This window comes from Crotalus tigris, unplaced genomic scaffold (assembly GCF_016545835.1).
Source record: "Crotalus tigris isolate CLP2741 ecotype Arizona unplaced genomic scaffold, ASM1654583v1 scf7180000017873.753527, whole genome shotgun sequence".
Classification (NCBI taxonomy): Eukaryota; Metazoa; Chordata; class Lepidosauria; order Squamata; family Viperidae; genus Crotalus; species Crotalus tigris.
The window spans coordinates 116895-141983 of NW_024096692.1; the positions used below are offsets into that span (position 1 = coordinate 116895).

General features: G+C 36.6%; 2 protein-coding genes across 7 annotated transcripts in view; one reads left to right on the forward strand and one right to left on the reverse strand.

Moving 5' to 3' along the window:
- Positions 1 to 9452: 9452 nt before the first annotated feature.
- Positions 9453 to 25089, reverse strand: part of SCIN (scinderin) — a 56581-nt gene continuing 40944 nt past the window's right edge. The window contains exons 10-16 of the mRNA XM_039343794.1: positions 23305 to 23395; positions 20105 to 20275; positions 18997 to 19174; positions 18750 to 18871; positions 16828 to 16905; positions 15142 to 15202; positions 9453 to 11012 (exon numbers count right to left, since the gene is read on the reverse strand). Of these exons, the coding sequence (XP_039199728.1) occupies positions 10876 to 11012; positions 15142 to 15202; positions 16828 to 16905; positions 18750 to 18871; positions 18997 to 19174; positions 20105 to 20275; positions 23305 to 23395 (838 nt within the window). The 3' untranslated portion in view covers positions 9453 to 10875. The remainder of the gene's footprint in view (positions 11013 to 15141; positions 15203 to 16827; positions 16906 to 18749; positions 18872 to 18996; positions 19175 to 20104; positions 20276 to 23304; positions 23396 to 25089) is intronic.
- The window catches only part of LOC120308158, a 31141-nt gene continuing 30539 nt past the window's right edge, over positions 24488 to 25089 (forward strand). For 2 of the 6 annotated variants that reach the window (XR_005556768.1, XR_005556764.1), the window contains exon 1: positions 24499 to 24548. The gene's annotated coding sequence lies outside the window, so the exon portion shown is untranslated. Of the gene's footprint in view, positions 24549 to 25089 lie in introns of all 6 variants that reach the window. The other 4 variants (XR_005556767.1, XR_005556766.1, XR_005556769.1 and 1 more) reach the window with 3 other exon arrangements.

Sequence of the window (25089 nt, forward strand, 5' to 3'; positions counted from 1 at the left end):
TACTATAGCCTGGATTCTTTCCTCAGGTCCAGGCTATCAAAGCAAAATAGTAATAATAATAATAATAATAATAATAATAATAATAATAATAATAATAATAATAATAATAATAATTCGAACAGACAAGCACCTGCAACATAACACCCCAGACTTAACAATTGTCGATAAGAAAGACAAAAAAGTCTGGATAGTGGACGTGGCAGTGCCTGGAGATAGCAGAATAGACGAGAAAGAACTGGAGAAGATAACAAAATACAAAGACCTACAAATAGAAATAGAAAGACTGTGGCAAAAGCAAGCAAGGGTAGTACCAATAGTCATAGGCTCCTTGGGTGCAATCCCAAAACAACTGGAGCACCACTTGAACACCATTGGCATTGACAAATTCGCTATTAGTCAATTGCAAAAGGCGGCCTTATTAGGAACTGCTTCCATCCTGCGACGATATCTGTAATACCATCAAACATCCACATCTGCCTATCCCAGGTCCTGGGTAAGGACTCGATAGGTAGACAAAATGCCAAATCCAGTCTGAACATCTGGCTGACTGTGCGATGATCCATAATAATAATATAATTTGTGCAAAGATCGATGGCACAATGGAAGACACAGTTGCAGATCAATGGTGAGAGGCTGGGAGAGGTTAATATCAAGAGAGGAATATTTCAAGGAGATTCATTATCACCATTACTATTTGTTATTGCACTGTTTCCTCTGTCAACAATACTGAATAACTCAGGACATGGCTATCAAACATCAAAAACATCTGCCAGACTATCCCACCTCCTTTATATGGATGATCTGAAGCTGTATGGAAAAACATCATCTGAAATAGAATCGCTGCTCAACACTGTCCGTATATATAGCCAAGATATTGTAATGGAGTTTGGTTTGGACAAATGTGCCACACTTACTATCAAACAAGGAAAAATAGTGAAAACTGAAGGAATCAAGATGCCCCACGAAAATAACATTAAGAGTCTGGATGAGGAAGATTACTACAAATACTTGGGTATCCTTCAAGCTGACAACATCAAGCACACTGAAGTCAAGAAAAAGATTAGAGGTGAATACATCAAGAGAGTGAAGAAGATCTTAAAGTCCAAACTCAATGGAGGAAATACCATAAAGGCAATCAACACCTGGGCAATCCCAGTCATTAGGTACACAGCTGGAATAGTGGACTGGACTCAAGCAGAACTAAAAGCAATGGATAGGCAGACCAGAAAAATAATGACAATGAATCATGCCCTTCATCCACGCAGTGACATTGATAGACTTTATCTACCAAGGCAAATAGGTGGGCGTGGAATGCTACAAGTACATCAGATGGTTGAAGAAGAAAAAATGGCTTTGGAAGAATATCTGAAGAACAATGATGAAGATGCACTGAAATTAGTATATCAGGAAGGCTTACTGACTACTGGAGAGACCAAACTGGCCTACAAGAAAGACCAAATGAAGAACAGAATAGAGGCATGGGAAGACAAAGCACTACATGGCCAATACATTAAAAAAATAGCTGGGAAAGCAGATAATAATAAACCTGGCAATGGCTAAGAGCAGGAAAATTGAAGAAAGAGACCGAGGGACTAATTCTGGCTGCACAAGACCAAGCCTTAAGGACAAATGCATACAAAGTCAAAATTGAGAAGACAGCAACAGACAGTAAGTGCCGCCTATGCAAAGAAGCTGAAGAAACAGTGGACCACCTGGTAAGCTGTTGCAAGAAGATTGCACAGACTGACTACAAGCAGCGGCATGACAAAGTAGCAACAATGGTGCATTGGAAGATCTGCAAAAAATATCATTTGCCTGTAAGCAAAAACTGGTGGGATCATAAAATAGAGAAAGTCATAGAAAATGATAAAATTAAACTGCTCTGGGACTTCAGAATTCAAACAGACAAGCACCTGCAACATAACACCCCAGACTTAACAATTGTCGATAAGAAAGACAAAAAAGTCTGGATAGTGGACGTGGCAGTGCCTGGAGATAGCAGAATAGAAGAGAAAGAACTGGAGAAGATAACAAAATACAAAGACCTACAAATAGAAATAGAAAGACTGTGGCAAAAGCAAGCAAGGGTAGTACCAATAGTCATAGGCTCCTTGGGTGCAATCCCAAAACAACTGGAGCACCACTTGAACACCATTGGCATTGACAAATTCGCTATTAGTCAATTGCAAAAGGCGGCCTTACTAGGAACTGCTTCCATCCTGCGACGATATCTGTAATACCATCAAACATCCACATCTGCCTATCCCAGGTCCTGGGTAAGGACTCAATAGGTAGACAAAATGCCAAATCCAGTCTGAACATCTGGCTGACTGTGCGATGATCGATATAATAATAATAATAATAATAATAATAATAATAATAATAATAATAATAATAATAATAATAATATAAAGTTGGAAGGGACCTTGGAGGTCATCGAGTCCAACCCCCTGCTCAGGCAGGAATCCTACACCATTTTGGACAAATGGCTGTCCAGTCTCTTCTTAAAGACTTCCAGTGTTGGAGCATTCACCGCTTCTGGAGGTAGGTTGTTCCATTGGTTAATTGTTCTAATTGTCAGGAAGTTTCTCCTTAGTTCTAGGTTGCTTCTCTCCTTGATCAGTTTCCATCCATTGCTTCTTGTCCTGCCTTCATGCGCCTTGGAGATTAGCTTGACTCCCATTCATCATGTAGGTGGTGTTCCTCACAGCAAAGCTTCCTGCCTCAGCAATTGTGGCATGGCACTATAAATCTGATATCTAACCCAGGATGTGTGATGACTAAACACCAGGGTCTGGTTTATAAAATCCCAAGACCTTTAAACCAGTTCTGAACAATTGCTAAAAGCTAAACTATTGTTTGTGACATGAAAGCAACATATTTTTCCAAAGTAGGGTATGGAATGAAATCACAAGTCTTTATCTAAGCCAGTTTAGCTTGGAGAAATATGTGATTTTATACTACAATCATTTAAACCAAATACAATTTCATGCCACAAATAGTAGTCTAGCCTGGAAAGATTGATTTAATATCACACATAATCCTAGTGTAGCTAATAGACTATTTTCACTTTATACATGAAAGCTGCTGAAACTTTCAAACACGATTTTATTCTACAAAAGCTGATTTATGTCACATAGACTTAATAGTTTCATGACAAATATTGGTTTAAGTTAAAAGCTAATACATAAAAACTGGCTTAGTTCACAAAGATGTCTATTTCATACCCTAAATATTTTCATTCTCTAAAACTTCATATAGCAAAATCTAGTTTAGCAAGAAGAGACTTGTGACCTGATACTACAAAAAACTGATTTAATTCAGGCATAGATTATTTTATATAATTTAACATTGACTTAACTTGAAAAAGAGTTTTTATGTCATAAACAGTTGTTTAGTTCTGGCAGGTTTATGACCTTTGCAAATACTGTACCAATCTATTTTACAAAACTTTCATTCCTACCACAAACAATGTTTAAATAATTTTGCTGCTTGGAAAAAAAGTGTGCTCAAATTCAAATCTTGGACTGTGCAATTGGCTTATAGTACCTATGTATATTATTGCTTTTTCCTTCATATAACAATCAGGACAACAAGCATTTTTTTAAAGTTGGGATGGGCTGTCCCACATCTATCAATCTAGACATTTTGGAATATTTTTCCTCAAGGATGGAATTCCAAATCTTGCAGTATTTGGAAGATTGTATGATCTTCCAGCAGTGTAATTATAAATCACCCTGACCTTATGAATTACATCCCAGAGTTCTGAAAGAGCTGGCAGATGTTATCTCGGAACCATTGTACCATATCTTTAAAAAATTCTAGAGCACCAGGGAACTACCAAAGGATTGGAAAAGAGCTGGTATGGTTCCCATCTTCAAAAAAGGGGGAAAAAACAGATCCAGGAAACTATAGACTAGGGGTATCAAACTGCCGGCCCACGGGCTTGATGCATCACACAGAAGCGACTTTCACCCCAGCTCCAGGAAGGGGAAAAAACTCACAATATGTTGTGACACGTCACATGACGTGGCGAATTTGACACCCCTGCTACCTTACATCAATACCTGGGAAGCTACTGGGCAAAAAAATATATCTGTGAATATCTAGAAACAAAGTTATAACTAGTAGCCAGCATAGTTTGTTAAAAACAGATCATGCCAAGCCAATCTTATTTCATTCTTTGACAGAGTGACTAAATTAGCAGACCAGCAAAATCCTGTGGATATAGTATACTTAGACTTCAGCAAGCATTCAACAAAGTAGACCACAATCTAATTCTTGGTAAACTAGAAAAATGTTGGATCGACAGCATCGCCAGCAGATGGATTTGTAAATGGCTGACAAACTGTACCCAATGAGTAGTCCTTAATGGTACTACATCTACGTGGAAGGAAGAAAGCAGTAGGGTACCACAAGGTCCCATCTTAGGCCCAGTACTCTTCAATATCTTTGTAAATGACTTAGATAAAGGAATAGAAGGGGAACTCATCAAATTTGCAAATGACACTAAGCTGGCAGGAATGGCCAAACATTCCAGAAGACAAGCTCAGGATCCAAAAAGACATTGACAGACTTGAACAATGGGCCCTATCCAACAACATGAAATTTAACGTGGAGAAAAGCAAGATTTTACCCTAGGGAAAACCAAAGATACAAGTACAGATTAGGTGAAACCTGGCTCAAAAACAGTAACCGAGAAGGACCTTGGAGTTGTGGTGGACGATCACTTAAACATGAGCCAGCAGTGTGTGACAGTAGCCAAAAAGGCTAATACAATCCTTGAACAAGGCATAGAATCAAAATCACATGAAGTATTAGTACTGCTTTATAAATCCTTAATAAGACTACCTGCATCCAGTTTGGTTACCATGTTATAAAATAAATGTTGAGACTTTGGAAAAAAGTGCAAAGAGCAATAACTAAGATGATTAAGGGCCTGTAGACCAGTGGTTCTCAACCTTTTTAATGCAGTGACCCCCAACCGGTCATAAGTTGAGGACTACCCAACCGGTCGTAAGTCAAGGACTTTCCCTGCCCGGGAGCACCACGCATGCGTGGTGCTGCCCCCTGCGCCGGCCGAGGCAAAGCTGGCAAGGGGCAGCGACGGCGCAAGACGACCACCGGCTGGGCTATCAGCTGGCCCAGCCCAAGGGAGGTAGGGAACCCGCCAGGCCCCACGCACGCCAGCAACCCTCTCTGTGCCCGCCGGCCTCCCACCTCCTACCCCTGGCCCTCTTTTACTTACATTTTTAGTAGTTGATCAGCAGGGAGGGGTGGAAACTTCCAGACAGCTCACCTTTGCTGCAGACAACTTGCAGCAACGTTTGCAGAATGGGACTTTTGGTGGGCTCAGCAGGGCAGAGACAGCCTGGACAATTCCTATTGGCTTTTGAAAGCCAATAGAATTAGACTCTATTCAAGAGAGTCTATTCTATTGTCTTTCCAAAGCCAATAGAATAAAAGGGAGTAGCACAGCTAAGGAACGGGGGGGGGGGGAATGGCAGACTGCGTTTGGCGACCCCCATGAAATGGTCGTTCGACCCCAAATGGGGTCGCGACCCACAGGTTGAGAACCGCTGCTGTAGACAAAAACATATGAAAAATATTTGCAGGAATTGGGTATGGCCAGTCTAGAGAAAAGAACGACTAGAGGGGACATAATAGCAGTATTGGGGAGCTGCCACAAAGAAGAGGGGGCCAGCTTATTTTCTGAGGCACAAAAAGGCAAGGCAAGACAAGACAAACAATGGATAGAACTAATAAAGGAGAGAAGAACCTTGAATTAAGAAGTAAGTTCCTAACAGTGAGGACAACTAGTGGAAAAATCTGCCTTCAGAAGTTGTAGGTGCTTCATCACTGGACATTTTTAAGAAGACTGGATAGCCACTTATCTGAAATGGTATGGGGTCTCCTGCTTGAACGAGGGTTGGATTAGAAGACCTCCAAGGTCCCTTCCAACTCTATTCTGATTGATTGATTGAATTAAATGGTTCCCAAACTAGGTACATATTCCATTTCTAATGTCACAAGTGTATTCTGTTGCATAATGTAGTTCCTTTTCATGTTCTGGTTAATCCTTGTATTGAAAAAAATATTCAAATTATATGTCACCTAATGAGAAGACAAGACACATCACGAAGAGTCAGATACATCTTGACTAGTGAACAATAAATGTGATCTGAGAATACTGATTGATATTAAGCAAGTAATATAGCAAATTCCCATTTGTCTGTATCACTTTATAGGCATTTGTTTATAATATGCCCTTATTATACTTTAAACTTTTTAAATTACTAATGAAGAATTTCATTTAGGCTAGAGAAATTTCATGAAATATAATTTCCTTCTGATCTTGCCAGTAAACAAGCGGCTAAACCTTCTTTAACATTTTTCTTCAAAAGGTCTAAACATAGCATGTGTTTCTGTTACCTGATTCAGCTATTATACATTTATTATTATTACAGATATAAAGAAAAATAAAGTGATTCCTTCTCTAAATTTTATCCTTCCTCTGCATTAAGATATTTTTTTTTTAGTTTATGTATTAAACATTTTTGTCTGCCCTGATTTCTGATACAAAAATAAAATGGTGGTTACAGGTAACAATTTAAAAAGCAATCCACTTCCATGTTCTCCCAAAATATCTTTGTGTATAAAATTCAAGCAACGTTGTTTATTTCAAAATGCAAGGTATTTAGAATGTAGGGATTATCATTGTATGCATACATTTCCAGGCCTCCAGCTTCTGGAAAAATGCACAGATGATTCTTACAAGGAAAGACTTTTATATTAAGCAGCCTATGGCTTTAATATTTTAAATCAGCATGCTGAATTGGGATTGGATGCCTTTCAGTAATCAATGGAGTGAACTTGGCACAAACAAGTGCCAAGCAAATGGACTACTGCATTTTGAATGAAATGCAATTCCCAAGTTAATTTTCAAGGAAAGCCCCAAGTCTGTTGACATAGACTAGCTGCAAGGTAATGAACATGAAATCCGTCATCAGCCACACACAGTTCTGACTTTTACCACTTTGCCACCATTTGCTACTCCTCATTTGCCATATGAGAATGGGCACTTGTTTTACCTAGTAGTATGATTTATCCTGCTCTACTGGATGAGGTCTCTAGTTATTTTTTTCCCTCACTTTAGAACCATGAATATGTATTGCATGCAGACGGCTTTAGAATTCTTACCATTGTTTCAGAAAATCTATGTAAGGTTATTATATATGTGCTCCATTATTTTTTAAAAAACACAGATTTCTAGAATTTTGAAAAACTTTTTAGTTATTTAATATCCATTGGAATGGAAAATACTTATTGCAGTTAAATCTATGTCCCCAAATACTGTATAAAGTATATGTCAATTGCCTTTATCAATTTAAGTATAATGTCTTCATTATAAATATATGTGTGTTAAAATTGTTCTTCAAAGTTTGTTATTATATAGACTTCTGACACTGAATTGAACTACTCTGAAAATTATACATTAACCTGCAAATATAATTCTTTAATGGAATATGCCACAATAAAAGAATATTTAATAGTGATTTTTTAAAAAAGTATATTGTTTTCTTTTGATACAGAAATATAAACAAGAGTAAACAGACACACACTATGCAGATAACTATAGAAAGACTGCTATAATTTTAGATACCTCATTAATGTCAGTTTACAACTAAAATAGAAAAAAAGTAGTAACAATAATAATAACAAAAATAACAATAATAATAATAAAGTTGGAAGGAACCTTGGAAGTCATCTAGTCCAACCACCTACTCAGACAGGTAACCCTATACCATTTCGGACAAATGGCTGTCCAGTTTCTTAAAAACTTCCAGTGTTGGAGCATTCACCGCTTCTGGAGGCAGGTTGTTCCACTGGTTAATTGTTCTGTCAGGAAGTTTTTCCTTAGTTCTAGGTTGCTTCTCTCTTTGGTTAGTTTCCACCCATTGCTTCTTGTCCTGCCTTCAGGTGCTTTGGAAAATAGCTTGACTCCCTCTTCTTTGTGGCAGCCCCTGAGATATTGGAACATTGCTATCATATCCCCCCTCGTCCTTCTCTTTATTAAACTAAACATACCCAATTCCAGAAACTGTTCCTTATATGTTTTAGCCTCCAGAGTAATCATCTTTGTTGCTGTTCTCTGTACTCTTTCTAGAGTCTCAATATCTTTTTTACATTGTGGTGACCAAAATTGGATGCAGTATTCCAAGTGTGGCCTTACCAAGGCATTGTAAAGTGGTATTAATATTTCATTAATACTGTTAATGCAGCCCAACACTGTGTTGGCTTTTTTGGCAGCTGCAGCACACTGCTGGCTCATATTTAAATGATTGTCCAGTAGGACTCCAAGATCCCTCTCCCAGTTACTCCCAGCAAGATATCCCCTATACTATACCTGTACATATGGTTTTTCTTGCCTAAATGTAGAACCTTACTTTTTTCACCATTGAATTTCATTTTGTTAGATAGCGCCAAGTGTTCAAGTCTGTCTAGGTCCTCTTGTATCCCAAGCCTGTCTTTTGGAGTATTGGCTGTTCCTGCCAGCTTGGTGTCGTCTGCAAATTTGATGAGTTCCCCATCTATCCCCTCGTCCAAATCATTGATGATGTTGAAGAGCACTGGGCCCAGAACAGAGCCCTGGGACACCCCACTACACACTTCCCTTCATGTAGATGTGGTTCCATTGAGGACCACACACTGAGTACGGCCAGTCAGCCAGCTACGGATCCATCTGGTGGTGATGCTGTCTAACCCGCATTTTTCTATCTTATCAAGTAGTAGATTGTGATCTACTTTGTCAAATGCCTTACTGAAGTCCTAGTAAATTATATCCACAGCATTCCTCTGGTCCACTAATTTTGTCACTTGGTCAAAGAATACAAGATTTGTCTGGCATGATCTGTTTTTGACAAACCTGGGTTAGCTTTTAGTAATGACTTTGTTTGCCTGTAGGTGTTCCCTGATTTGTTTGATTATCTTTTCCAAAATCTTCCCAGGTATTGAGGTCAGGCTGATTGGTCTATACATTGCTATACTTCTGCTGACTATATTATGCAAGGAAATAGGTAATCCAATCTTATTTTTTTATATTTGAATTTGACTGAATTTATATGTGATATATAGATCTTTTATAAGAATTACCTACTCATTTTCCTGGTTGAGTTAGTGTGAAATACAGTGTTAGACTAAAGCGTGAAGCTTAACAGATGGCTTGTGTTTTTGTTAATCTGTTTCTCAGACTTATAATGATAATGGAATGAGTAGAAATTTATACCCTATATTCTGAGATAATTTGGAGAAAACAGATAAAAATAAATGATTATTTCTTCTGAAATAACTATATTGCAGACAAATTCTTTAGAAGATGATCAAGATAATAAACTATCTGAATATATAAGTAAATCAAAAATAATTATATAAAAGACAACAGTTTAGCAGGATAGTTCTGATTAAGAGGCTTTATTAATTGGAAGAATAAAATTCATATTTAAAAGCATTATCTCATGTTTAATTTACCATAAGCTGCCTCTCACCAATGAGAAACTGAATAATTATTTTCACATTTTGATAATATATATTCATCTTTATTCTTCGTGTTATCATCAAACTTAACACTTTTGTAGTTGGTCATGTGAAGAAAGAGAGATTATAGGTCGAAACAGGCTTCCATATATTTTCTTAATCAGAAACTAAACATATAGTAATAGATCTAGAGTCTAGACATACCAATCCAATTAATAATGCATAATAGTTTTGTTTCTCATAAGTGCTACAATTTCTGGAATATAAACCACTTCAGAGCATTTTAAACTAGAAACAAAAAATTAATACTATTCTTATACTCAGTAAATATAGGATTACCAGATCAGTACATTGCAAAAATCTCAATGAACAGCAAATAGCAAATAATGAGTTTTTCTGTATTTCTTTCCTGCCATCTAATGGTCACCACGTTGTAATTTTGTGTTTGTGTGAAGGATGAGAACAGAATCATGGTGGATCAACAGGTTTTTCTAAAATGTTTTGATTGGATGCCAAAGGAACTAATAACATTGTTTTTGGCAACTCTTCATTTTGAATAACATAGTTTTCTTCCTACAGAGCTTTGTAAGATGCATGGATTAGAGGAGTATTTAATAACTTGAAATATTAAAACCAACTGTTTTCACTTCCTTTCCTAAGCATTGACAAACAAGCTCAGGTATTGCCCATTTGCCTCTTTCAAAAATTGGGAGTTTCCCTGGGCTGTACAATTTTCTGGGTCTTTAAATGTCAGGTTTAAAAGAGTTAAGTTGTGATTATTGTCCAAGATTTGGCATAAAAATAGATGAAAAATAGATGTTATATGACTGAAGTATAAGCAAAACTAAAATGACTACGCCAACATTATGAGTCAGAAGAAAAGCTTGGACAACCAGACCAGTCTTTCTTAAATACTTAATTAGAAAGCTATAAATTACCGAGCTAGTGCTCAATCACACTGGGGTTAATAATAGACGAGCACATGGTAAGCCAAGCTATAGGCAGAAAAGAAGGCTATGCTGTGGGGATTCCATAGTCTCTTTTCAGAGTGGAGCTATGGTGTTCAATCAGTGAAATTGACAATGTTAGCCATAAATGTTGCCCAGAGACTTTGGATTTCTTTCTTCCTGAACAATGCATTTACAAAAGAACATTTTCTAATTACGCTGGGAGCATGTATTTATACTTGTAGAATATGACATGTTTTATTTCCTAAATATACACCCAAAATTAAGGCACAGATCTCAATAATAGTTGTTTTTAATCCCCTTTGCAATCACAGACTCAAAACTGATGAAGAATATGCAATTATGATATGTTTTCCATGGTTCAGTTTTGTAACTATTCATTCTTCCACTTGTTGTAATCCCAGCCCAAAAACCAACCTGTGAATATTGGAGGTTCAAAACCTTGTTTTACAATAACAATTGGAGTCCTTTTATCTCTTCCAGAAGGATCAGTCTCAATGTAGTTTTTGGCTGAAATACATGAATATGCAAAGTAATACTGTAATAACATATCACAGCAAAATAGTCTTTATTTTTAGCTAATTTCTAAATCACTTTATTTAATTTATACATCATTCTTCCCCTTAAGAGGCTCCTAGAGCCCAAAAGAAGTATGAGAAATCTAGCATAAAGCTATTCTAACAAAATCATTAATGTTTGAAAATAAGGGTTTTTGTTTTTTTTAAAGTTCATTAGATAAATAATCAGCAAAATTAAAACAGAATGCTGAAGGAGTAATTGTTTTCCCATACACATAGATCTTGAATTGTTTACAATAAAGAGAGCATTCTGGGGATCAGCCAGACATCTGAAGAAAGAGTCCCATAACTGGACACTATTACTGAGATATTCCTACAAACAGAGCCAAATATACCAGTGGAACCAGAAAGAGGATCTCCCAGATTTTAGAGCACAAGCTGGGTGGTGTTGAATGAAATGATTTTTTAAAATATATCTAAGTCAAACTGCTGTAATTACGTATCTTACATTTTAAAAGAATTATCTATGATAAGCCGATCCTTTTTATAATTTAAAATTATCTAATTTTACTATCAATAACTGAACATTCTGACACAGCAGTTCAAAATCTAACATTAATTTTTATATTGTCCATGCAAATAATACATTCAACTAAAACTAAGCAAAATGCACAACAGTTTTACGCAGCCTACTTTTTTTCTTATATTGCATTAACCCCTCTTAACAAAGAATGGGCTGTCTATGACTGGGCTGATGGATAAGTTACTGTACTCCCCCCCCCTCTCTATATATATATTTCTGAGATTTTCGCAGGTGTTTGTATGTAGGTCTTTGGTTATTCGGGTTTTCTCCTGCGTAAAATTGGAAGTGTCTTGGCGACGTTTCAACGAAGTCCCCTTCGTCATCTTCAGGCTGGTGTTTTCAGCTTCGTGCTTCGAGGAGCAATGTGTGGTCTTAGCTGTTTCATCCTTTTAACTGCCAGTGGGGGTATGAACTGATTGGGTGGGAGCTTGGCTGTGTTCTGATTGGGTGGAGGTATGTTCTGATTGGTTAGGGGCTTGGCTGTGCTCTGATTGGCTGGGGGGTTGGCTGTGCTCTGATTGGCTGGGGGGTTGGCTGTGCTCTGATTGGCTGCATCATTAGCCACTTTAAACCCCTCCAATCCATACATGAAGCAAACTGACACCCACCATGAAGATGAGGCACGACCACGAACGCGAAGCCAAAAAATAGCAAGGCAGCCCACCATCTTGGTCCCTAACCAATCAGAACACACCTCCACCCAATCAGAGAGAGAGAGAGAGAGACTTGCTCCTATTGTTCATTTTAACTGTTATACTTTCAGTTGTATACATTAAAGTTCAAAGGGATTGTAAGACAATTGTCATATTAAAAGTGTTCCACAAATCAGAAGACAAATATGCATGGCATACAGTGGACTCTTTTGTCTCTTATCAGCAGGTAAAAAAAGAATAGGAGTGTAATTGTGTAATGTTTGCCAGTTTTATATTGTTAACATTTTGAAATATACATTTTGTATTGCAGTGAATTGATGTAAGAAAGCTAATATGGTATAGTTAGAGATACTAGGCTACAAACCAGGAGACCATGAGCTCTAGTTCTGCCTTAGGCATAAAAGCAGATGGATGATCTTCAGCCAAATACTCTCAATCATGGAAAGAAATCAATGGCAAACCACTTCTAACAATGTTGCCAAGAAAGTACATCCCATTTAATGAATGTTACTAGAGTCAAGACAACTTGAAGGCATACATACACAGACATGCACACAAAGATAAAAAGAAGATCACTGCCTTGCTAATGACAGCTTAGAGAATAGCAGCTTGAAACAAGTAGCGATGAGAGGCTGAAAATATCTTAAAGTGGGGATTAACATCATGCTAAGCTAAAGTGTGATTGGCTTATTTGTGGTAATATGTGATCTCAATCAATATAGTTAATTTATGGGTCAGTGTGTATTCAAATCTAGAACACTGAGTTAACACAGTACAGGTAATCCTCTGTTAATGATGGTAATTGGACCAGAATTTCAATTGCTAAGTGATGCAGTCATAAGTGTGACATCAAGTAATCATGTTGTTTAGCAACAGCAATCTCAAACACCCCCATTGCAGCAAAGTCAATAGGGAAACTGTCAGGAAGTTGCAAGTCCCAGGCAGCTCACAAGCAAGTTGGTAGGCAGATAAGGGACTGCTGCAGTCCAACACAAATGCGGCTGCTGCTGGGGACAGGATGGCATGCAACACACCTTACGTTCTGCTGTCATATGACCTTTGCCGTCATCTTGCTCCTGCTTCTGACGAGACATGCCTAGTCTAGCCTTTCAAAAAGCAGCTGCTGGCTGTATATGGCATATCCAGATCTCACTTTCTCCAAATTATGTGTAGCCTTCTTGTAAGGTTTTGGAAGGATTCAAAGCCTGGTGAAAAGGCCACACACAATTTGAACAAGCTTGGAGGAAAAGGCCTCGCATCATTAGCAGGTGCCTTGCAAAGAGTCAGCCTGGGGGTACCTCATTAGTAGCAAGACAGTGAAAGTGCAGGGCCAGCAAGGGTGAAAAGTGCAGGACACCCCAGAGGGCAGAGAAGGGGGGGGGAGGGACAGAGGGAGAAGAGTTGAAGAACCCCTGCAGTTGTAAGTGCAGCTGGCTGTGCCAAATGCATGAATTTGGATCACATAACCATAGAAGTGCTGCAGTGGCTGCAACAATCATTCATTCAGCACCACTGTAACCTCAGTCACTAAAGGAATAATTGTTAAGTGAGAACTTCCTCTATGGTTCAGTAAATTGTAAACCAGCATGTTGCATAAACATAGTTTAAAGGTCTCAACAATCAAGAGAAATTGATTCTAACAAATGTCAAGATATTCAGAGTAACAGCCAAAGAAAAAAACTTAAAATAATTTATTATAACTACAAAATGTAAGATCAAACAATGAACCATTTAACCAGTGATGTAAAGAGAACTTGCAGTTAAAAGACATCACAAACACAAGCAAAACACAAACAAAGCATCCTTACACAAACCTTATCTTTCAATACCGGTTTTCTTATTATTAAAAAGCAGTTTCTATTAAACTGCTATGTATTATCTATTAATATCTATTAATAATAAATCTATTATTTATCTATTAAACTGCTATTTAAACTGCTATTCTATTTTCCAAAGCGCCTGAAGGCAAGACAAGAAGCAATGGGTGGAAACTAACCAAAGAGAGAAGCAATCTAGAACTAAGGAGAAACTTCCTGACAGTTAGAACAATTAACCAGTGGAACAACCTGCCTCCAGAAACTGTGAATGCTCCAACACTGGAAGTTTTTAAGAAGAAACTGGACAGCCATTTGTCCGAAACGGTATAGGGTTACCTGCCTGAGCAGGGGGTTGGACTTGATGACCTCCAAGATCCCTTCCAACTTTATTATTATTATTATTATTAAACCATATATTTTGAAGGCATCATCATCATCTCAGCCTCTCGCAGAAAAAAACTGATTAACTGTAGATTTTTCACAGTGTAGTAACAGTTGTATGCAGCTGCAGCATATCTACCAAACAGGTGTTTAAAACACTGCTACCATTTGGAAAATACCTGGGATACCATATTTGGAATGCAAATTTAAACAACCTTTAGATGGCAGCAAACAGGAAGAGAAAGCTATAGTGCTTTGCTACCATATCTTTGGAGCACATATTAAATAGGCATTAAAAATAGAATTATTGATTTGCAAAACTGATTAAATTTATCTAATGAACAACTGAAAAAAATATGTAACAGAACTATGGTAAAGGATGATGGTGACTATACAAATGAATGTGTACTCTTCAAAAGAAGCAACTGCTATTTACAAAAATAGTTGGTTTGTCTTACTCATCTTCTACCGTCTTCTGTCTTCTAGGAATAAGTATAGTTGAATTAGCAACATACTTGAAAAAAATTATCTTATTGAAAACGTTTCTTTAGCTTAATAATCTTCTGAATTATTTGCTTTCAATTGTTACATTGACAGGGAATTATAGGTGCACATCTGAAGGGAAACACTGAACTTAAAATATGAGCATCCTGCAAATTAATCAACTATTTGGGTTTTTTTCCTTACCAGATTTAACTGATTCAGCACGTTCGGTTTCGTTAGCATCTTTGCCAATCCAGACAAATACCTTGGCATAACAAGGAAGAGAAAACCCCCCTGATATATTAGCTTTTGAAATGGAGTTTGGAAATCACTCTACAGATTAAAAACAGGAAACTTGTGTCCAGTTTTAAGCATTTTTTCTCATTTACTAAAAGACTACAGGTTGTACTTAACTTACTACCAATTGGGACCGGAATTGTCATTGCTAAATGAGGCAGTCATCAAGTAAGTTATGCTTGATTTTATTACTTTTTTGCCATAGTCATTAAGTGAATCATCATAGTTGTTAAGTAAATCACAGTCATTAAACGGATTCAACTTTCCCATTGACTTTACTTGTCAGAAGTCAGCTGGAAAGTTTTCAAATAGCGATCACATTACTCTGGGATGCTGCAACCATCATAAATATTTGCGAGTTGTAAAGCATCCAAATTTTGTTTATGTGACCATGGGGAAGCTGTGATAGTCATAAAAGTGACAGCCAGTTATATTCATTTTTTTCAGTGATTTCATAATTTTGAATGATCACTAAACAAGTAATCATAAGTTAAGGATTACTATACCTGCAAATGCATTCTCATGTTTTATTTTAGTATCAAATTGTACATTTATCTTCATGCATGAAGCATTGTCTGTTTATTTTGCTATGCAAACATATTATTCCTTCTTACATTTGAAAACCAACTATTTATTTCACAACTCATAATACAGACATATTCATTCAAGTCCTTCTCTTTCCAGGAAATACTTCTCCATTCTAAGAGTTTCCTTATTTACTTGATTAATACCATCTAATACAGGGGTGTCAAACTGCCGGCCCGCAGGCCAAATCGCACCCACCCTATTGCCTGCAATGGGGAAAAAGTTCTGATACATTGCATGACATCACGTGACATCAGGAGTTTGATATATCTGATCTAATAGGTTTCTGCTGGGTAGCTTCCAAAAGGTTAAAAATTATAATAAAAAAATATTAAAACATGAACATACAAACCCACAATATATAAAACCATATAAAAGCAATTAGTATTAAAGCATTAAATATTAAATTATAAACTTTATATAAAACATAAATAATTTTTAAAAAGTTTTCCTACGCCAGCATTTTAAATAAGGATTTGCCATTGGTTAAACATAATGGAATTGAGTAATATCAAATAAATCTCCTGTTCCCAATTTGATTTCAGTACCTAGTGCAAGTTTTCTTAAAAAGAAATCTCTATCTTACATTTCTTCCTCAACCACATTCTCACCACATGACATTTCCTCATATACTTAATAGTTTATTGCAATATTCTCTTAAACTCATCCATTTAAATAGTTCATTTTTATATTAAGTTTGTTGTGGTTAGGAATGAGCTTGGAATCAAATGGGTGAATATTATTTTCACTGTTTTTCTAGATTTTTTTAAAAAAATGAACAAACGCAGCTATCTAAGAATAGAAAGCAAGCACTGTGAAGAATTGTTTCTAGAGCTACCCATTTCCTCCTCTCCTTTTCTATTTGCTGGATACAGAAATTCAAAATTTGATTGCCTATCTTTACCTTAAATGACACAATTCATTCTATCATGCACACATTCTATATTTAGCTCTTGTATACTGTAGCTTCTGTCATACAGAATTCCTTTAGTAAGATAAGTATCTTACCTGATCCCAAGCGTCTAACAACATGACATCATCCTCAGCCAAATCTTCCTGAGTGAATTCTCCAGGGACTTCTTCAATCTATAGGAAATAATATTTTACTAAATCATATATTTATCTTATTAAAAATACCCATGTTAAACTAAAATATCTCCTTATTAATTAGATAAGTTAACATCACATATTATTTTAAGTATGACATAAGGTATATAATAACTAATAAAAAGGAAAAAATAGATAAGACTGCAAAAGCTGAAAAAGTAACATAGCTAGAAGGAGGCTGTGGTCATAGTCAAATGACATTAGCAATTCAGGTCAAGTAAGGGGAGAAAGTTGTCAAAAGCTAAGTATAATACTAATCAAACAATAGTTCATGTATCCTGCAAGAGGATATATGAATTAAAAGCAGTATACCAAAGTGGCTTAGCCAATACCCCACCATCTATAATTTCAGAGATTCATATATGAACAATCCAAACAATGTGATACACCTCTTTTTGGCCAGTCTAAACAGAGGACGATACATTAAATAAAAATATTCCAGTGGCATTATGATTACAGGCTTCAGTGAACATATATATACTCCAGATCTACTTTCATAAAAGATTTTAATACAGAATAAATAGCCCAATAAAATTAATTGGGCACCAGCTTACTGTACTTAAAAGAAAAAACGATTAATTAACAAATGTTCATGACAAAAACTTTTAGTAAAGAACATTATGTTTTTGTAAATGAGAACAGACGTGTGTGGGAATTTGTGTTGCACCTGTTATTTGACTCATGATTATAGTATTCACTTTTGATTAGTTATAATATAAGCCTACCATATGCAGAAACTGTTAAGATGTTCTCCTGCCCCATTTATATCATTAAGAGAATATTCTCATTAGATATTACAATTCTTATCATTCTACTTTAAACAAAGTTCAAAATTAGTAATTTGAAGAGTATAGAACTGAAATCTAGGCTTGAAATTTCATTAGAAAATCAGAAATATTAACCTTTTATTTTGATAGATTGTGTGTGTACAGTAAGCTTAAGTAAAAGATAAAAATGTTTCATTTGTTCTAAATTTTGTTCTGATCATTCTGGCCACATAAAAATATTCTAAAGGACTTGCACACTTTAAAATCATCTGCATTTGACTCAAGTTTTAGATGACAGAATTCTTAAAGAATGCAATTGTTTTACTATATTTCTAAAGTCATTTTATATAACTGTATCAAGAATACTAAAGCTAAACATCTGGCTTATATTTAGAATATTGCATATCTCTTTGATCAAATTTAAATAAATGTACCATATAGTAGCTTAGTGAATGAAGTTTGAATGTCAACAGGAAGAAAACAAAAATTGAAAATTAATGTGTAGCATACCAATATCATTCTATCATGCACAAGGCAGCAACATCTGTGGAAAAGGCCACTTTAGCTGACTGTGTTCAGCAGGTCAGCGGTTCAAATCTCATCGGCTCAAGATTGACTCAGCCTTCCATCCTTCCGGGGTAGGTAAAATGAGGACCCAGATTGTTGGGGGCAATGTAAATATAAATATACATTGCTTACTGATGTACTCCGCTTAGAGAGTGCTTGCACTTAAAGCGATATATAAGTCTCATAAATAAATAAAAGAATCAAAATAGGCAAGATGACAGTACAGCATTGCAATTGAAATCCTGCCTCTCTGAACATGAGATGTAATATTAATGCACATAAAAAAGGAACAGGATTGTTTCCACCATCATTTTGCCTGGGGTACCCTCTCTTCCTTAAGTGCCTAATATCTGAGTCTTTATAAAATATTATTTTATATTTTATGCTCCTGCAAAAATATTTTTATTTATTTCCAACATATACAAATAGATTTGTTAAGCCTAAGAAATAAACAACCATAGTAAGCCAGAAAAATTGTGTGAAACTTACTATAAATCTGCCAGTTTTATTAGAACAACCATATAGACGAGGTGGATGATCTTCTGACTCAGATTGCAAATGGGGTGATGATTGGTATTGTTTTTTTCCACCAAGTACAGTCCAAAATTCCTCTAAAAAGTAACCACACAAAAATTCTTTGGTAAATTACCCTGCAGGAATTAAATCTTAAGAGACTATCTTTCTGGTTGCCATGTCATGTCGAGATTTTTATTATTATTATTATTTGCACACTCACGGGGTTCATGACCTTCTTCAATTCTTGAAGTTTGACATTTTAGGATACCAGCTACATACTTTGCACCTTTTTCTTCTTCCTTGCTAGCTCCTTTACCAATCCAAGTATACCCAGACTTAGTTGGCAATTTCAAAACAAAAACATCATTGGAATTCAATGAAATTGCATCAACATCAACCTGAGATAAAGAAAAGATAGATTCATTTTTTCTGTTTGCCCTCATTTCTGAATTTTATATTATATGCAAAATTCATTTTTTTTCAAGCACCATATGCTTGAACTAAGGAGCTAAGTCTTTGAAATCAAACACTATGTAAGTGAAGCACAAATTATCAGTTATAATCTTAAGAATAATTAATCAGGAAAAAAGTTTACCATTACACACAGAAAAAAATAATCATAAAAATAAGAAAACATAACAGATTCAATGTAACAAGCAAATCAGAAGTATTTCATGAACTTTAAATATATCAATATTCTAACGATGGCATCTTTTGGGGGGAGGAAGTGAGAAGAAGGTATTTGTGTTTAATTAGACTTGTCCTTAGTTTATCAGGGTGTAGTTTGGAGACAAGTTGGTGTTTACAGCACTGTAAATTAAAATATGAGTTGTGGTCTCACAGGCACAAGGAATATAGGGAGATCTTAAGCAAAGAACTGTATTTTCTCAACTGCATTCATCTCAATTGTTTTGTTCTGTTATTTGTTTTGATTACTCAAAGTTTATTTTATTCCATTTTATTTTTGTACTTTTTGTACTCATTTGCTATTTTTAAAGGTCTGTGCATTTTTAAAAAAATATTTTCCCCAATGTTATTTCTTTTATAAAATGATATTTTCTAATACAATTTTATGCATTATTTTTATTGGCTGAAACTTCCCAAAATGTGTATTCAATATACTGTATGGATATTTGCTGACTGAATGCAGATGAGTTTAAACTGCAATTTTACTGAATTTGCTGGAGTAGTTTATATCAACAAAGAAGCATAAATACCAAAAGTACAAGTCTGAGACAGATCTGTATGAAAATGCCTGACCCTCAGTCTGGATGCCAAGTAATTATCTGGTTACAGAAAGAACAGATTTCTGAATGGGAATTTGTTACCTCTACGATCCTGGTGATGGCTCCAAGGTTTCTGCGAATTTGGAACAAGCGGGTCGCAGCAGGGGGTACTTGGCCAGTTGCCTTGGAGGTCCCATCCTTGTAAACAATGAGTGGCCTATCTTTGAACAAACTCAACAAATGTGGAGGTTCCTTGCCTTGGCTCACTCTAATCTGCAGAATATTTTAATACAAAAGAATATTTTAATACAAAAGTGCAGGGACATATGGGCAAAATCTATTGCCCAGTGCTAGCCTCAAAAATAGTTCTTCATTGCATTTTGGCAGGAATCATTTCTTGAATAATTTAAGCTTAAAATAGGATTTAAAAATGTAAGCTTTAAAATAAGATTGTAGCAGCATGTACTACAGTTATAGAACTTTAACCCTGTCCTCTCTCCCACCATAGCAACAGTATGACAGGCTTGCAACAATTTAAATATTCCCTTAAGTAAAATGGAGTGAGTGTATCTGTGTGTGATTCAGGAAGATTTGCATGCAAATTCAGAAGAAAGCAGGGGTGTTTACCACACATACTGTAGGAAAACCCTACATCTATTTCAAGAAACGTCTTTAACATTCCCTCAGCGCTGTCTGTTCTTCAAACACTGCAAAAAATAATCTAAACAAATTGCCTTGCTAAAGACCTAAGACATTTTTTGAACATTAGCAATATATATGAAGAGCAATGTACACTTTTCAATCCATATTATTAAAAATGTGGAAAACTGATTTGGCCAAAAAATTAGCACAATAACAAAGAGCTTTGGAAAACTGATTTCTAGATTATACTAAAATATTTATTTTTTTCCTAAAAGATTACCTTTATCTGGCAGGGGAACTTAATAAAGAATCTCTTCCAACTCTATTACTCTGTTCTGTTATTCTTTCTATGGTCATGTGTATCCATCCCATCAAGCCGAAAGAAAGTCCAGAATGGTTAGGATCTCCTGCCACAGGCAGGGGGTTGAACTTACAGTGTTTCTCAACCTTGACAATTTTAAGGCATGTGGACTTCAACTCCCAGAATTCCACAGCCAGCATTGCTGGCTGTGGAATTCTGGGAGTTGAAGTCCACATGCCTTAAAATTGTCAAGGTTGAGAAACACTGAACTAGAAGATTTCCAAGGTCCCTTCCAACCCTATTATTTTATGTTCTCTGTATATACTTAAAAATACTTGCATTGCTCTTTTTTTCCTTCAGAATTGTCTTTATGGCCAAGAAGTGTACAATCTAGCATTTGACATAGGAGAAACAGAAAGGCAGGCAGGAAGCAGTCTTTCTCAACTACAGGACTCTGTTCCTAGAATGTATGGGTGCTTTCCAAGATATTACTCTTTTTTCAGGCTATTTGTGTACTGTGTTTTTATATATCTACTTGAATTATTTTAAGTAACTTGGTTGGGTTATAATGCAGTTTCAAAAAGACAATTTGAAGCTGGCTAATTGTACCTTAAAGTAAATCAGCTATGAGTGAAGGAAAAAGAATGATAGGTAGAAACAACACAAGAGAAAAAACTACTTCACAGGTCAAGGAAGGAGTGATTCTTTAAAATGTATTGTGGGCATCATATGTTTCATAGGCACTGAAGAGTATCAAGGCTTCTCTCAACAATCTACATTGGGTGGCAGTTTCCTGTGAGTGTTGCAAACTTTCAAGCAACATACACAATACTATACGGTATTATGGCTTACTAGGAATTTGATATATATACTAATTCCTGGTTTCTCACCAGGCTTCCAAAGTGAGAGCTGTCTAAGCACATAGTATATCTCCTCATGGAGCTTGCCTTAGATTTGGTGTGGGAGGGGGACAGCCAAATAACTGAAATACGAATTGGAGAGAGAAGAGTGAGCACAGACGAGGTTTGATGTTTCTCTACATGCTACAAATGAAATTTCATCTTGCACAACACTAATCTCTCTCAAACAACCTTTTAAATGCTGTTTTGACATTTGAAATCTCTACAATTTTAGTCACACTTCTAGTGTGAGATTTGCCTTCTCTTTTGTTGGTCCTCATATGGTTTAGTACAGGGGTCTTCAAACTTGGCCCTTTTATGACTTGTGGACTTCAACTCCCAGAATTCCTTAGCCAAGCACATTGGCTGAGGAATTCTGGGAGTTGAAGTCCACAAGTCATAAAAGGGCCAAGTTTGAAGATCCTTGGTTTAGTATTACTATGGACTCATCCTCCCAACTTGCATTTGCAAGACAAAAACATTCTTGTTCTAGCTGACTGTAGACACATGTATAATTACTTGATAATTATTATTGTTATGTTTTGCTGGTTTCTTAATTGTTATTATCTGGCCTTGTTTTACCTGGTTACTTTGTTGTATGTAATCCAGAGTTTCACCATGGAGACATTTAACAATGTCTTTTGGAGATTCCCAGGAAAACACAGCACAATACTATGTAGAACTTAACATTTGGAGTTTTATATTTGTTGTAAAAATAGGCAGCAGTGCCATCTGGTGACTAATAACTTAATGGCATTCTAGATTACCTAGTAAGGATTTTAAAAGATCTGTTCCTTTTCAAAATATAATTAGGACATAAAATAATAGAGTTGGAAGTTTTCTAGTCCAACCCCTTACTTGAGCAGGAGACTCTATACCATTTCAGATAAGTGGCTGTCCAGTCTTCTTAAAAGCATCCAGCAATGGGACACCACAATTTCCAAAAGTTAATTGTTCTCACTGTTAGAAAATTTCTCCTTGCTTCTAGAGTGCATCTCTCCTTGATTGGTTTCCATCTATTGCTTCCTGTGCCTTCTGATGCTTGGGAAAATAGGTTGACTGCCTCATCTTTCTGGTAGGCCCTCAAATATTGAACACTGCCATCATGTTTCCCTAGTTCTTCTTTTCATAGACCAGACATACCTAATTCCTGCAACCATTCTTCATAGATATTATTCTCCAGACCCCTAACTGTTTCTTTAAGTGTAACAAAGTAAGGGGATACTTTTGTTCTCTGTAAGGAACAAGCAGCATTAAAAATATCTAAAAAAATATCTATGTAGACCAAAAATGAATTAATGATCTTACTGAAACTAATTAGAAAAATATGAACATATTTGGTATGTAATTTAAAAGTAGTTTAAATTACATACCAAATGCTGCTGCTTTACTTGTTATTTTTCTCATGTTTCCCAAGTTTGCACCATTAAGATTTTCATATTTCCCAATAGAGTTCCAACCTGGATAGCGTGTCCATCAAGAGATCGATCAAGTTGGACAGTTAAGAATGCTGAATGAGTAAGCTCATCTTTAGTTGCATGAGCTCCTTGCCTGTGGACAGAAGAAATACAATTAAAGATTGTCTCATTTCAAACCAACCTCCCCCAAGGTTATATATATAGCATAACTCTGTTTTGAGTCAACAAGCATAAAGTAGTGGGGCTAGAATACATTTGGGGAAAAAAATGAAATCAAAGAAATACAAAACATATAAATAATCTTATAGATCATCAACAATTTAAGGATTATTATCAATGTAATATGTCTATAGTAACAAAGGGATTATGTTCCCTGTAGTAATAGAAGTGACACTGGGAAATCCTGAATTGTCATAAAAGTATGCAGCTTGCTATACTATGATAATTTCTTTTTAGATCTCATTGCATTACAAATGTATTACACTTCACAGTTTGAGTGAGGATACCAAAAGTCAAAGGACTGAGGCAGTGTATCGCCCATCTAAAACAATGTTAATCTTTACTGTAAGTGGAGTTATTCTGAGAACAAAACTAACAAGTTTTCTCTCACTGTGGTTTTCAGCTGCTTGCCTCTCTTGCATAAACCAGGTGGAAATTAATCCAATTTAAGAAATATTTTTCCAGATTTCAGGGATAACCAGGTCCTTCTATCTAGGCCAGGGGTAGGCAACCTTGGCTCTTTTATGACTTGTGGCCTTCAATACCTAGAATTCCTGAATAAGCCATGCTGACTCAGGAATTCTGGGAGTTGAAGTCCACAAGTCATAAAAGAGCCACAGTTGCCTACCCCTGATCTAGGCCATGAATAATTCAGCCACAATTGTTACATTTCTAAGGTGACCAACCGTCCTCCTTTAGGGAGGACAGTCCTCCTTTTGTAAGTTCTGTCCTCGCTCGAAAAGTGTCCTCCTACATGTCCTCCTTTTTGATATTTGAAGACTAATCTGCAGGCTTTTTTTTTCTCATAGAACGCTCAGAACGGCATTCCGGCACCTTTTTTTGATGGTTTTTTTCCAACTTTGGCATGAGCTGTGCTACTCCCCCTATTGGCTTTCGAAAGCCAATAGGAATTGCTGCTGAGCGCACCAAAACACCCGGCCAACAAACTTTGCACATGCAAGTTGTCTGCAGTGAAGGTGAATTGTCAGGAACTTTGCATCCCTCCCTGCTACCCAACTACGCCATCTCCTAGTTAGTTCCGAAGATACCTGGAGGAGACTGGAGCGGTAAGTTTCTCTTGATCTTCGGCTTTGCTAGGGTAATAATGGCTGCAGGCACAAGAGGCAGGGGCGGCGGGGCTGCTGTGGGCGGGGATGTGAGGGGCGGCAGTGACGAGCTGCCCCCCATGCTGTGGGAGCCGCGGGACCCTCTCTATACGGGGCTGCGGAGGGTGGGTGGTGGTGCTGGCAGGACGGCTGCAGGAGGGGTGTGTCGACAGCAGGCTGTCCCCCAGAGCCAGCGCGGCTGGTGCTTTGGGAGCCGTGGGGCCCGCTCTACATGGGCAGCAGTGCTGGTGGGGCAACTGTGGACGGGGGCGCGGTGGGCAGTTGACCTTCCATGGGCCAGGCCAGCTTTTATGATATATTTTTCTTCAATTTATTTGTGTCCTCCTTTTCATTGTAAAAAAGTTGATCACCTTAACATTTCACTGTTCTTTTCCCCTTTCATTCATATCAGAAAAGCAAGGGTCAGCTGCTTTCTCTTTTGTGAGCATGATTTTTCAGCACTGGTGGGCATAAAAACAGTTTTGCATTCTTTCAGTCAGAA